At 39.8% G+C, this 14,427-nt stretch overlaps 1 protein-coding gene across 1 annotated transcript in view; it reads right to left on the bottom strand.

Annotated features, from left to right (window-relative positions):
* Positions 1 to 14,427, bottom strand: part of COL4A6 (collagen type IV alpha 6 chain) — a 119,885-nt gene that overhangs the window by 84,878 nt on the left and 20,580 nt on the right. Inside the window, 1 exon segment of the mRNA XM_009646512.2 lies at positions 4,342 to 4,425. Coding sequence (XP_009644807.1) covers positions 4,342 to 4,425 — 84 coding nt within the window.

Raw genomic sequence — 14,427 nt, 5'->3', positions numbered from 1 at the left:
GATTCTATAATGCTATTAATAATTTTCTAATTGATCATATAACCATATTTTAATGGACTTTAAAGAACACAAGAAATATATACATTATTTGATTTGATCACATATCACAGGAAGAAATGAAATATAATTAGTGATATCAAGTTCTCCTAATTTACAGCCATTCTAAGCTGTAAAAGCTGCCTGGGACACAGTCGAGTAATTTGACGAGCCTTGGAAACAATTTCTAAACTTTTTTTTCTCTTCAAATTCTTTTTTTGGTGGGGGCGGTGAGGAAAGGACTTAGACAGAATGAAAAAATGAAAGATTAGTATCAGCTGAAGAGCTCCAGCACATGTTGAGCAAAGTTTAAAACAACCCTAATATTGTTATAAATTCCAAGACAAGTGAACAAGCATCAGAGAAGGTATACATACAACAAGGACTGTGTCTGCTAGTTTATCTTTGTGAGTGTTTGAAAGCAGATGACAGGATATAAAAACATAAAAGCCAACACTATCATAAACAAATGCAAAATGAGCTGCAGAGATTAAATGGTGCAGACGTCTACTATGAAGTGCTTTTTGAAACTGCAAAGAGGGAAAATGTCCTCCTGGTTGCTGCTGACTTATCTGCAGTGCATTTCTTCGCAAGACAGCTGTCAATGTAGCATGAAATTTTCAAGGGCATTATCCCTCCTCATAAATTGTAGATCAAACAGTGAGAAAGGGGAGAGAAAAACTATTTTTTAAACACAGTAATTTTTTCTGACAGTCCCCAAAATGTTCTAGCTGTAGATCACTCACCTGCACTGGAACTATACATATTAGACATCCAGCCTTTCACTAGAAAGAGATTAGCATCAGAATTTACATTCACTTCCTCACCTACATTATAATTTAATACAGTTTCTTTTCCACCTTCCCTCTTGTGCTTCATAGTTTAATATAAAGCACTTTTTCTATCCATCAGATGTTGTTCTGAAAAAGGACTGAAATATAAGACTTGTATGCAGAAGTGGATTCAGTAAGTGTAAGTTTGTGTTCAGACTGTCTCCCTTCCCAAAAAGATTGCATGCACCAGGGTACATTTGAGTACCTCCACTAACACAGCAGACTTCCTTTTAAAATTACCATGTTGTACTGGTTTGATGCTGGTATCTCAACTGGTCAGAAGAATGAGAGTAGGGGGACAGAGATTTAGAAGTCCTACACACACACACACCAGCTTGTAGGTAGCGGCTCTCTTTCACAGCATTGTGTTAGATTTCATGTTAAAGTCAGTATGAGTTCTAACAATGCAGTTTAGGGGAACTGAACAACCATATCCAAAATTCCTAGATTTATAACTGGCCAAAATCAGTTTGGCAGGCTTCTCCTGCTATTATATTTACTCTTAAACTGTCATATGACATGTAAACTATCTGTAAAAGATATCTTCTTGTGCACTTAAGCACTAAGAGCCACAAACTCAGTTTAATCTTTTCATTTGGCCTCTAAGAAAACCTCCAGAAAAGGTCTTAGCTGGGATCTTTCTGTGAAGGCAACACCTCTCAACTAAGAATGGATTTCTGCACAAATCACTGGACTGTTACCAATTAATCTTCACAAGATAAGAACCGATAAAGAGGAGAGAATGGCTGCAATGTGGCCCAGGAGTCTTGCCACTGAATTACATAGAGCCAGGCTTTTCATTAACTTGTTATTGGATACAAGAACCAATTCTGACTCACTGGCTAAGATGAAGGATGCTTCCCATAACAGGTGACTTCTTGTGCGGACTTCGCAATAAATTGGATCACATTAAACTTCACTGAACAGCCTTAAATGGGCACCAGCTAGCTTTATGGCTTTTCAAAGTTTATGGAAGCCATTGGGACAACTAACAGAAATGAAATTTTGCACTTGTAGGAGATGCACCTTACCACTCTGCTAGAGCAACTCCCTAAGTGGTTGCTAGCCAAACACTATTGCCACCCTTCTAAAAAGAATCCCGATCTATTCCACAGAGAGCTGACTCACTTTATAGATTAGTCTTTTACCAAGCTCTGTTTTAAAGATAAGGAGGTTATAATTGGGGGGTGGGGTTGTTTGTTTTTTATCTTGCACATGCGTAACAGTCTGTAGCAGAAACAAGAACATGGGGACACGGGGGTTCTACATGCCTACAACCCATTTCTAGAAATACATTCCACTAATCAGGCGGTGGGTGTTGGGCACTTTTGACGTTTGTATTGCCTAAATAAATTTTTTAAAGTATCTGGTCAGAAACAAGTTCATCACAACTTGATCTGATCAGAAGTGCACCCAGGGAGAACATTTAAGGACACTGCCTATATTATTTTCATTGAGTTGTCAGCTTATTGTCATTTCTCTTGTGCTTTTTCACTATTTCTTTCTTTTTAAAAAGGAAGCTTAGCTTTGTTCTGACCTGGTTAATTGTGCAAAATTGACAGCTGAAACACTTTTTTAAACAAAATATGGATTCAGGGCATTGGCAAAGCCCCATCTCCCATTTGCCTGTTCTGAGCATAAAGGTTTGCAGCAATGGAGGAGAAGCTAGGCAGGAAGCCAAGGAATCAGCCTCAGGCTGTACAGTGTCCTCCAAGAAACAAGCTGTGCTGTAGGGTACATAATCACACCATCCCCTTTCCCAGTTCAGCCAGTCACCTCCTTATCCTCTGGCATGGCAGGACTCCAGTATCTGCCTGCAGGTGTCCAAAAAGGTGTCAGCAGGGCTCAGTATGGCTTGATGGAAGTAGTGTTGTAAAAGGCAAAGATTACCACTTCTAGCAGACAGTTTACTCCACGGACAGGTCTCAGTAGGATGGAACACGTGTTTAAAGGACTGAAAATGCCTACCGATACAGGTCATAAGAAACAAGCTAAAAGCCAAATGAGTTCTCAGGTCAGCAATGAAAACAGCCTAAAATCTTTGTGACATCTTAACAAAAGAGATGCCAGGAGCTCAAACTGCAAGGTCAACAGTGTTGTGGCCAGTTCAAACAATCAAGTTGAACCCCGGGAATGTAAAGAGACAGAAGAATGATGCTCATTGCTATCTAAAGGTCAAAGCATTTACAGGATATCGTGTTCCAGAACCAAACTAGGCCTGTCCCTTACTGTATCTAATAACAAAAGGTGTTGAGCAATTAGCTTTAGCTCATATTCTAGGTTACGCTGAGAACTTCCTTGCAAAGTTCTTCCGTTTATCTGTTTAGACATGTTTTCACCCTGCCAGAGGATGATTTGAAATAATTATTATACTTTCAGACCAAACACATTATCAATTAAGAATTCATGCTCAAGTCTGTCTGCAATTACGGAAACATTTAAGCCCATGCTGATGATAATTTCTAAATAGCAATATTTTCTTAAGTTCAGTCCTAGAAAGTGATGCCTTGAATTTACCCGTATTGAGTCACTGAAATACACAGGGGAAAAAAAAAATCAGGATTGCTAGTGTTTAAATAAGACTTAATTTCTTTTGTTTTCCCTCAGAGGATGACTTTTCAATATGGTATCAGCAAGAATTACTGCTTTACTAAACAAGATAACTAGTATTATTTCCCTTCTCCTTAGGCCCTTCCAAGTTAATTCTTCAAGTACCTACAATGCAGCTCTTTCCTCCTTTTATCTCCATAAGCAAAATCTGTGAGATTAATTTTGATACGTGCTAAAATACTTCAGAGGCCTTAAGAGAAAATATTAAGTAGATGGTGCCTGGATAAAAATTAACACTGTAATTGAAGGCAGAGTGAAGTCAGCAGCTCTGCATTACCCTAAGATAGGAAATAACCAGCTGCATTAAGATAGAAGTTATAACCCCTTCATACAATCAAAAGAAATTGAACTTGCTTAAATGTTTGGTTGCTTCAAAAGCAGACTTCAGAGAGAGGGGCTTTAGCTAAACAAAAGACTTTCTCAAAGGCAAATGCTTAGATTCACTCAGAGTTTTGTTCCTTCACAAATACCAATGTCAAAAACACTTCCACAAACAAATAGAAGCTATTACAGTAAGGACTGGACAAAATCTGTACTGGAAGCCCACACTACTTTGATTCTCCTTTTTAATTGTTGTAACCTACTTAAAACACATCTGACTTTTTTGAACTAGGGCACAGATCACAAAGAAATGAGATTCTATTGAAGACTCACTCCAAAGCTAGCAATTTGTAAACCTTTAGAACAGCTTTTGAAATCTTGGCCAGGGACATCTGAAATGCAGCTGGTCTTCATCATTTCTCTTGTTTCGTGAAGTCATTAGATTGAGAATTAAACATATTAACCTGGGGTTTATTTATTTATTTATAAAAACATTGATAAGAGACACAAGGACTAATTGTATCAGTGAAAACAAACTTACCCGTGCACCCTTCTCTGGAAAACATTTGCATCCAGCGCTGCAATCGCGGCCCCCACACGGCCCACTGTAAGACTTCTTTCCACCCTATTAAGGAAATAAAAAAAGAAGAAAATTGAAAGTCAATACTATTTGTCAGCTGAAGATCTTTAATTAAAATGCTTTGTTTCAGCACTTTTCACCTATGTTACATGTATCATGTGAATTTGCTGGGAAATAAGTAGCAAAATATAGTTACATTTTAATGTATCTGTAATTGGGTCATTTTCAGAATCACCAAATAGACAGAAAAAGTTGGTTTAGAAATCCTTTGAGGGCAAGTGAATTTACACAAGTTGGTGCTATTCTGCAAGGTGATAAGTGCTTTTCTAGGGCTACAAAACCCCATAGAACCAGATGATATTTCAAGATACTCAGTACACTATTAGACGAGGATCACAATCGATAATTAGAACTTGTGCCTCAGCCATCCTGCACACTCAAGTATCTCTACACAGCAATGAGCACTACCAAGACAATCTTAAGTTGGTGATCCTTGCACATTTCTAAGAGCAAGCTGTATCCCCTGAGCCAGGAGAACAGAGAAACTCCTGGATGAGAGAAGATGGTGGTTTTAGCTAAGAATAGATGTGCAAGGAAGACAGCAGGAAAGCACCATGGATTTGGATTTAATCTGAAAATATATTCTGAATTTGCTGCACTAGCATTAGTTACTTCAAGGATAATTAGAATATTTATGTAAATCTGAAATCCCTACATCAGAACCTTAATTCCCAGCTTGCGTCACAGGTTGTGACAGTACCCAAAAGCCAACTACATGAGTTTAGTTTAGAGTTTGACCCACTCCCTCCCACACTCAGCGGGCTCAGAATACTGGGCTGCCAAAAGCCCTGCAACACTACTGACAACACTGTAGCAGTCCTGGAAAAAAGCTCCATTTAGCATTGGAATTCAGCCACTCACTAAGAACACCCCTCTAGAAGGAAACTGTCTTTCACAGTCAAGTGTGCTCAGGTACAGTCCTCAGGTTTTAGAACTCTAGATTGAATAAACATTTAAGCTCCTCAAATCAAGGTGACCAAACAAGTTCAGGCATTCACAGAAAATATCTTTAAAGCCTTGACATCTGTTGGTGAGGAGCGTGAAACAGGAAAGGCAATTCATGCAAGTTTCTCATGTACTTTTGAACTTCATTGCATCAGCTTTCTCAAAGAAAGTAACTAGCATGACATCACTTGACAAGTTTTCTGCTAAAGGTAAATAAAAAAACCCTCTATATACCCTGATTTTCGCACTGTTTTGCTAAATCAAATGCCTCTTTTTAAGGCAGCATAGAATGAACAGGTATTAACAAAAAGCCTGAAATTCAGCCTCCCATACTTCCCTAGCCTGAAGGGAGCATTATCTCTTGCTGCAAAACAGTCATAACAATCTTCAAGCAATTCTAAGAGGCATCAAGTATTTAAAAAAAACCCCAAGCAAACAGTACTTTTGCAGACTTTTGGGCAATTTTCCATCTGGACTCTGCCCCGCCGATCAGAACTCTCTGGGCCCTGTCATTCAGCCAGTTCCGAATCCACCTCACTGTCCACTCATCCAACCCATACTTCGTGAGCTTCCTTATGAGGATGTTATGGGAAACAGTATCAAAAGCCTTGCTGAAGTCAAGGTAGACAACATCCACCGCTCTCCCTTTGTCTACCCAGCCGGTCATGCCATCATAGAAGGCTATCAGATTGGTCAGGCATGATTTCCCCTTGGTGAATCCGTGCTGGGTACTCCTGATGATCTTTTTGTCGTCCACTTGCTTGGAGAGGTCACTTAGAATGAGTTGTTCCATCACCTTTCCAGGGACAGAGGTGAGACTAACCGGCCTGTAGTTCCCTGGGTCCTCCTTCTTGCCCTTTTTGAAGACTGGAGTGACATTGGCTATCTTCCAGTCATCAGGCACCTCTCCTGTTCTCCACGACCTTTCATAGATGATGGAGAGTGGCTCCGCAATGACGTCTGACAGTTCCTTCAGCACTCGCGGGTGCATTCCGTCGGGGCCCATGGACTTGTGGGTGTCCAGCTTCCTTAAAAGATCCCTAACCTGATCCACATCAACAGAAGGAAGGTCTTCCTTTCTCCAAGCTAGCTCGCTTACCTGCCAGGACTGGGGGGCCTGAGGGTCAGCCTCGACAGTGAAGACTGAAGCAAAGAAGGCATTCAGTAGCTCTGCCTTCTCTGTATCTTCTGTCACCAGGGCACCCGTTTCATTCAGCAGCGGTCCCACATTACCCCTGGTCTTACGCTTACTGCTGACATACTTGAAGAAGCCCTTCTTGTTGTTCTTGATGTCCTTTGCCAAACTCAGTTCCAGGTGAGCCTTGGCCTTTCTGGTGGCTTCCCTACATGATCTGGCAGCTTTCCTGTATCCCTCCCAAGTGGCCTGACCCTCCTTCCACATTCCATGGAGCTTACCCTTTTCTTTGAGTTTCACTAGAAGCTCCTTGTTCATCCATGCAGGCCTCTTACCTCGTTTACTTGATTTCCTGCTCACAGGGATGCACCGATCCTGAGCACGGAGGAAGAGCTGCTTAAACAGCAGCCAGCTCTCCTGGACTCCCCTACCTTCAAGAGCCATAGCCCACGGAATTCTTCCAAGCAGGTCCCTGAAGAGGCCAAAGTTAGCTCTCCTGAAGTCCAATGTGGTAGTCCTGCTTGTTGTTCTGCATCCCCCCCTCAGAATCCGGAACTCGACCATCTCATGGTCACTGCAGCCAAGTTTAGTTTAGAGTTTGACCCACTCCCTCCCACACTCAACGGGCTCAGAATACTGGGCTGCCAAAAGCCCTGCAACACTACTGACAACACTGTAGCAGTCCTGGAAAAAAGCTCCATTTAGCATTGGAATTCAGCCACTCACTAAGAACACCCCTCTAGAAGGAAACTGTCTTTCACAGTCAAGTGTGCTCAGGTACAGTCCCCAGGTTTTAGAACTCTAGATTGAATAAACATTTAAGCTCCTCAAATCAAGGTGACCAAACAAGTTCAGGCATTCACAGAAAATATCTTTAAAGCCTTGACATCTGTTGGTGAGGAGCGTGAAACAGGAAAGGCAATTCATGCAAGTTTCTCATGTACTTTTGAACTTCATTGCATCAGCTTTCTCAAAGAAAGTAACTAGCATGACATCACTTGATAAGTTTTCTGCTAAAGGTAAATAAAAAAACCCTCTATATACCCTGATTTTCGCACTGTTTTGCTAAATCAAATGCCTCTTTTTAAGGCAGCATAGAATGAACAGGTATTAACAAAAAGCCTGAAATTCAGCCTCCCATACTTCCCTAGCCTGAAGGGAGCATTATCTCTTGCTGCAAAACAGTCATAACAATCTTCAAGCAATTCTAAGAGGCATCAAGTATTTAAAAAAAACCCAAGCAAACAGTACTTTTGCAGACTTTTGGGCAATTTTGTTCGGACGAGATCACATTAGATATGGGGCTTTCAGACTACTCACTAACACCCTACCGTAGGATCTAACGCAATACTTGAGCAGAACAGAGAAAGGGCGATACATCGCAAGAGAGGCACCGTAGCAGGAAACACCATGCAGGCAATTCTCACCCCGGGCAGCAGGAAATAAAAGTAAGCTTAATCCAGCAAATGTAAAAAGAGAACAAAACCATCCCGAACAAACAACCAAAAAAGAGCGGAAAAACTGTATCTAGAGGTAATATAATAGAGTGTAAGAGCATCTCCATACTGCCTGCTCAGACAAAGGATGATCAGCATGAACTTGAGTCCGCAACGTACGTTGGCAAGGGCTCAGTACATAAAAACTGGTCCCTGTCTGACAGACACACTGCTGAGAGGTCATTTCTGGCCACAAGTATTATTAAGACTTTAGGATCCAGTTCTAAGAAGACTTAAAAGTAAAGTGCACCAAGACACACCTTTTGCCATGATTATATGCATATTTTGCAGTGGAAATCTGGGCTCATTGCTAGCCAATGCATACCTCTATTCCTGACACATAACCTTACATTTACACTCTTAGCATATAGCTTTATGCCTCCAGGGAAACAGATTAGGCCTTCCCAGATATTTATTCAACCTTCTTCAAAGGTTTCACATTCCAATTAATTTTTTTTCTCCAGATTATTCTTTGTTTGAACAGTCTTTTGCATAAGCCTTTGGGTCCCATGGTTCTGTTAAATCTGCTTGCCTCTTAAGAGTGAGCAACGGCAAAGAAACTGTATTTCATCACAGGTCTGGATTCTTCTAAGGTCACTGCCTTGCAGCAGTTGCTGTCTCAGAGCACTGAAGCTCACCTTGTTAGAAATCCCCCATCTGTGGTAGCAATCGGGTCCTTCCCAGTGGCAGAGGACTAGACAAAACGCAATGATTCTTTCCATCCCTGCTGCTCCCCACAGTTGCTGTGGTTAGCAAATATGGTTCTAGTCAAAATCCCACTGAAGTCAAAAGAAATCTTTCCACTGAATTTATTGGGAGCTGGATCAAACTCTCACTGAGGTTTATTAAAAACTGAAAATATGTCCCTATTTGGTGTAAAATTGTGTTCACAATGTATTTCTAGGTTCCTTTCCACAGCATGAGGAGTCATTTTGCTTCACTTGTGAATGAAAGCATTTGGAAAGGAAGGAAACCAAAGCCAGTTGGCTCCAAACCAGGTGTTACATGTCCTAAGTATTTTATTTAGGGGAAGTAGTTGACATCAGACACTCCAAGGCTACTTAAATAGCAAACAGCCATGTACATAATATTTATGAATACAAGTCTGAAGGCTGTATATAAGATTCTAGACCACAGTGTTCTCTTATTAACTTGAAAAGTTTTAACACATTTTTCCATTCAAATGTATGAATGCATAGGTCATTTGAACATATATAGATTGTAATCTCAATGCATAGGCATGGGCCCTTCATACTTGTTCTGTGTTTGTATTCAGGGAGAAGATTTTCCCAAATGCTCCAAGATATACTTCAGATTGATGAATACAGCTCCTCAGAAACAGTAAGAATTAAATAAGGGTACTAGTTATAGTGGTAAGTGCCACCATTATAACAGAAATGAATTTTTATTTCATTGGCTAGAAGTAGACCAAGGTTTTCAAAATAGAAAACATAAACATAAAATAGTAGCACTGTTAAAAAAAAAATATTCTCTGAAATTTAAATAGCCATAATATAAACTGAATAACACACATACTGATTTTAATTGTGTTATTTCAGGCTTACATAAGAATCACAAGCATTTCAATGTAGGAAAACCCACTTTATCTAAGAAGTATTGATATGAGTGAGAAACTGTTTTTAAAAGACATTCAAAACCGGGAGTCAGTGTAAGAACAATTTTCCTCTCCTACTTCTGGTGTACCTCCATCGAGCATTTATGCACAGTTGATTCATTCAGATGGAGTGCCATTCGAATCTTTCCATTGACTTCAGCTTGTTCTGGAGCAGAGCCAAAGGGAGTAAAGGAACCGAACAGCTGTGATGCCATAAGAGGTGTCCCAGACTCACATTCATTCCAGCTTCTCTAGAGCAACACACAGGACCACAGAATAGCTGCAAATGATCCCGAAGGCCTTGCCTGCAAATGCAAAAAAACCCCTCTATCTGCAGCACAGGCAGGAGTAAGCAAACCAACACAGGACTTCAGTGGGAGATTTCCAGGAAGCACAGCTCAGGTGCATGACCTGGGGCCCAATTTTGCCCTAAAACTTCTGCTCTGTATCAAAGGGTCAACTGCAGAAGACTTGAAATCTGTTGGCTGAGGACAATGATTTCCCTCATCTAGGAGGGTGAATCCACAAGCCAGCAGAGGAATGTGATGAAGGCATGTTTTGGGAAAGGACAGCAGAAAGGTTAAAAATATCATCTTTAACATGAGGAAGTTGAAGTAGCAGTGGCAGTAATGGGAAACTAAATAGAAAACTTTTAGAAACGAATGGATTCTAAGGAATGCCAGCCTGCAAAATTGGAGGATGTAAAGTACACCAAAAAAAGAGCATGCCCATGATAAAAGAGGGGGAAAAAAGTTGATGATGATAAAACAGAAAGTGAAAGAATCTCAGATGTGCATAAAGAGATATGGCACGGATGAAAATTTTTTCCCAAAGACTTACTTGCAGTAATTTCTCAATGCCAGTTAAGGACTGCTCCAGTCCAGAGCAAAATCCTAACAAGAAACTTTGTAATCAAAAGCTGGAAATGGAGCACAATGAAAACTTCTGGACTCTACAGATAAACATTTTTCATATAGTTCAGGATCCTATTATCTGCTGATGACTAATAAGGAAATTGTATTTACAGTACCAGACATTCAGATACCCTTATAAAATTTTACAGCTAAAACACTAGTGAAACATAATATCTCTGTTTACTTTATGAGCTACATAATGCTGCTGTGTTAACCTTACTCTTTTTAGTCTTCATGGCTTTTAGGAATTAAATTCATTATAACATTTTCTTTGGCTATTATTCTTTTTAGTTGTTGGATTACAGAATTTAGAGTCCAATCCTGAAAACATTTATCCACATGTTCAACTCCTCCCTCTGAAACTGGCAGATTCTACTTTGCTATGCACGTGTTAATACATAGTTGCCTTACTGACATGAAAGAACTTCTTCAAGGCTAAAAAATCCTGGGAGGAAAAAAAAAAAAAAAAAAAAAAAGATAAACCAGGAACCACAGAAATCTTTGCCCTCAGAAATGGCAGTGTGACCCATCAAAGATAGCATAACATGATGCAGCAAATGGATTCGGTAATTCTTCGTAACACGAGGTGTCATGGAGCAGAAATAAACTGACGGTCTTGCCAGTTAGAATGTATAAAAACAGTTGCTGGCATTTGTTTGGCAGTGAAATATTGAACAGGTGAGAATAAAATTAATCATGTCAGCAAAACATCAGATAAAATTAAAACATAAACACATTTTTCCCATGAAGAATATCAAATGCCTGAACTCATTTCAACTTTTTTCTTAGTGACATTCCCCAAACCTTGACTTGTCCTTGCTCAGGGCTTTTTAAATAGTATTAAGAGCTATGTCAAGCCTAAGAACTAATAATAGGAATTTTTTTCAAACTTTTTTCAAACTGGGGGGTGGGTAATCAATGGGAAGCAGCAGATGAAGAAAGTCCTGAGTAACTACCAAACAGAAGGATGATACAAGCCTCTGAGCAAACCACCTCACCTGACATGTCCCAAGAACGCATCTTTTTCAGACCACATCATCCTACTGCCTCATAGCCATACACCCATCCAAGAGAAAAAGTGACTACAGAGAGATTAATGACATGGTACAAGCATGAGTAGAATTGTAGCTGCAATACAGTGCACAGTTTTTGTCACTTACTTTCAAGAAAGATAAACTCTGTACAGGGACTGAGCTTGAAAATCCCTCTGATTATACATGTGTGATTTAAGAGCCTTCCTGCTACAGAGCATGATTTATTTGGGCCAGCAAAATTAAGACTTGGAGGCAGTACACTGGCTATCTATACATATATTAGAAAGGTAAATGCCAGAGAAGTCAACAGACTTTATTTAAACAATGCTCTGGATACCACCCTGCTGCTTGGGAGCGTTTTACACCTCTGACTGTCAGTAACTGAGAAGGTATGTCAACAGGAGGATCTATTTGTGGCAAGAGTCTATAAACCAGCACTATGGGTGACTGTCAGGGACAGAACACTGGGTTGTCTTGTACTAACTAGTTAGAGGAAAGGACAATGCTGGCACAAGAGCAAGTATATATAAGCTTTGATAAATATATGCAGGAGAAATTAAGTTTTTAGAGCAGAGGGCAACATCCTTCCAGTTATAAAGGCAAGACAGTTAACAACTTCGATGAGCTGGTAATCCCTTTCAATGGGATTGATACGACAGTGGCCAGTCACAGTATGAGACAGGACTCAGTGACTGCCACTTTTTTCGCTAAGGCATTTCATGACAAAGCATCACCTTCCCATCTGGTCCAGTCCCATCCATTAGCACCAAAAGTGTCTAGAAGGCAAACCAGTGAAAAAAATAATTGCCCTTGTGAAATAAGAATTGGTGGAAGCTGTCCTCAAAGTCTCTACTTTCTACACCTACAAATTTCTCCTATGATTTGCTACATTAAAATCTGGTGTAAAATTGTGACAAACCTGAAAAAGCATTTTTCATTGACTCAGCAGGATTAGAGTGTAAAAAACACACATTCAGAAGTAAGAATCTGTAGAGCTTAAATACTAACTCTTAAATCACATGTAAAGCCAGACTTTAAGCCCTTCTCTCATCCTGAGTACCACCTTATTCTTCTTACAGTCCCACAGAAATGATTGGCCTCCTAACACTACAGTAGTAGGAATGTCACACTCTGGTTACTTGACATTAACAGATTTGAATCTGGCTCTGAGTAGCTCCATCTTCCGATATTTTTCAGTTTTGTTGGTAGGATTACATAAAGCTGTAGATACTTTTTTCTGAATAGTCTATCAGTCAATGAACATTTAGTTAAAACCAGACAGTTTATTTACAGCTTACATGAGGCAAGGACACAACACAAAGCCACAAGCTTATCTTTTACTGCACAAAAGGTCTTTCAAATGGAGCTATTAAACGTGAATTTGTAGCTAAGATACTAATTCATTTTAGGGTTCACTGACTTCTTCGGTTAACCAATGTCCTCAAATATTTTCATTCACTTCATAGAGCTGGCAAACATCTTAACTGGCAGCTGAGACTAAATGATAGTTACTAATAGAAACCAACCCTCCAATTCAAATGACACATGAGGTTGCAAAACTTGGAGGAAATCCTGGCCTAGAGAAACTAGTGGCAAATTCTGACTGAAGCAAATTCCGTCCCACACCCACCCCCTGCTTTCATTCCTGCCAGTAAGACAGGAGTGCTGTTGCACTGAAAAATAGATTTTAAACAAAATAAAATAAATGTTAAAGGTCAATTCTTCCACTTTATACACACAGCAAAAATTATGTCTTTCAAACTATTGAAGGGTTGCCTGACTCTCAGTTTTTGAGGAAACACACATTTCTTATCTGTTGGATGGAATTTGGAGATAGAGTTTGCAGACTTTTTATTGACTGAAGTAATTTTCACTCATAATAATAGTGTCATCAATTGCTGTGAAGGGGGAACATTCTCCTAGTAAAGGATTTCCAGAGTACAAATTTGCCCACGACAGCTGCTAAGTATCTATTTCCTGTATTTGGGGCATACAAATGGATGCAGACCTCATTACATGTTAGTAGGTTAGAAAATTCATAAGCAGAGAACAGGTGATTACCTGGTCTGAAAACATGAGTAATAAAATTCCAAACAGCTCCATGTGGTTTAGAAAATCAAAAGCTTTATCTTTGCAGCTACACAGAAGGAATGTTTCTTTTGTCATGTCTGCCAAGGACTCTGTTACTGGCTGGAAAGTTATTAGCATCAGCCTCATCTATGCTTCAGCCCGGCCTCCTCTCCCTGCCTGCAAGGACTGGCAGCACTCAGACTTTTAAGTATCATACAGTTATTCCAGCAACAGCCTGAGTGGGCAGTGCACTGGACCAGCCACTTTGTATTTGAGTGATAAGCATCAATCAGTTTTACAATACTCAGTATTACGACAAGTATTATAAAAAAATTGTACACTACCCTAATTTCTTTAAGGACTTTATCCACTGAGAAAGTTTCCTGATCTTTAGGATCGTGTTCTTCTAAAGCAACAACTCCATAGACAGGTCCTATTAGACCATTTAGAACCTTTAATAAATAACAATACAGATTTGTATAAGAGCTTTTGCTATTTTTGTTTCTTCTACTTGTTGAAATTCACAATATTTTTCTTAACAGATTAAATTTAGCCAGGCATAAAGAATGTGTAACTTGCCTGTAGGTGCTACCTGCATGCAGCCATGAAACTGAACTACCGGTAGGCCCTGCACCCTGTCGAGTGGGAGGAAGTTCTCTGCATTAACTTCACAATATGCCAGGGAACAGGCAGCAGAGGGGTACATGTGAGATCCATTATCATGCAAACGTAGCAATGCTAACAACAGGGAACAGCGGAATTATTGCACCCTGTTGTA

This window comes from Egretta garzetta, unplaced genomic scaffold (genome assembly GCF_000687185.1).
Source record: "Egretta garzetta isolate BGI_Z169 unplaced genomic scaffold, ASM68718v1 scaffold411, whole genome shotgun sequence".
Lineage (NCBI taxonomy): Eukaryota > Metazoa > Chordata > Aves > Pelecaniformes > Ardeidae > Egretta > Egretta garzetta.
This window is presented reverse-complemented; position numbering and strand designations above follow the sequence as displayed.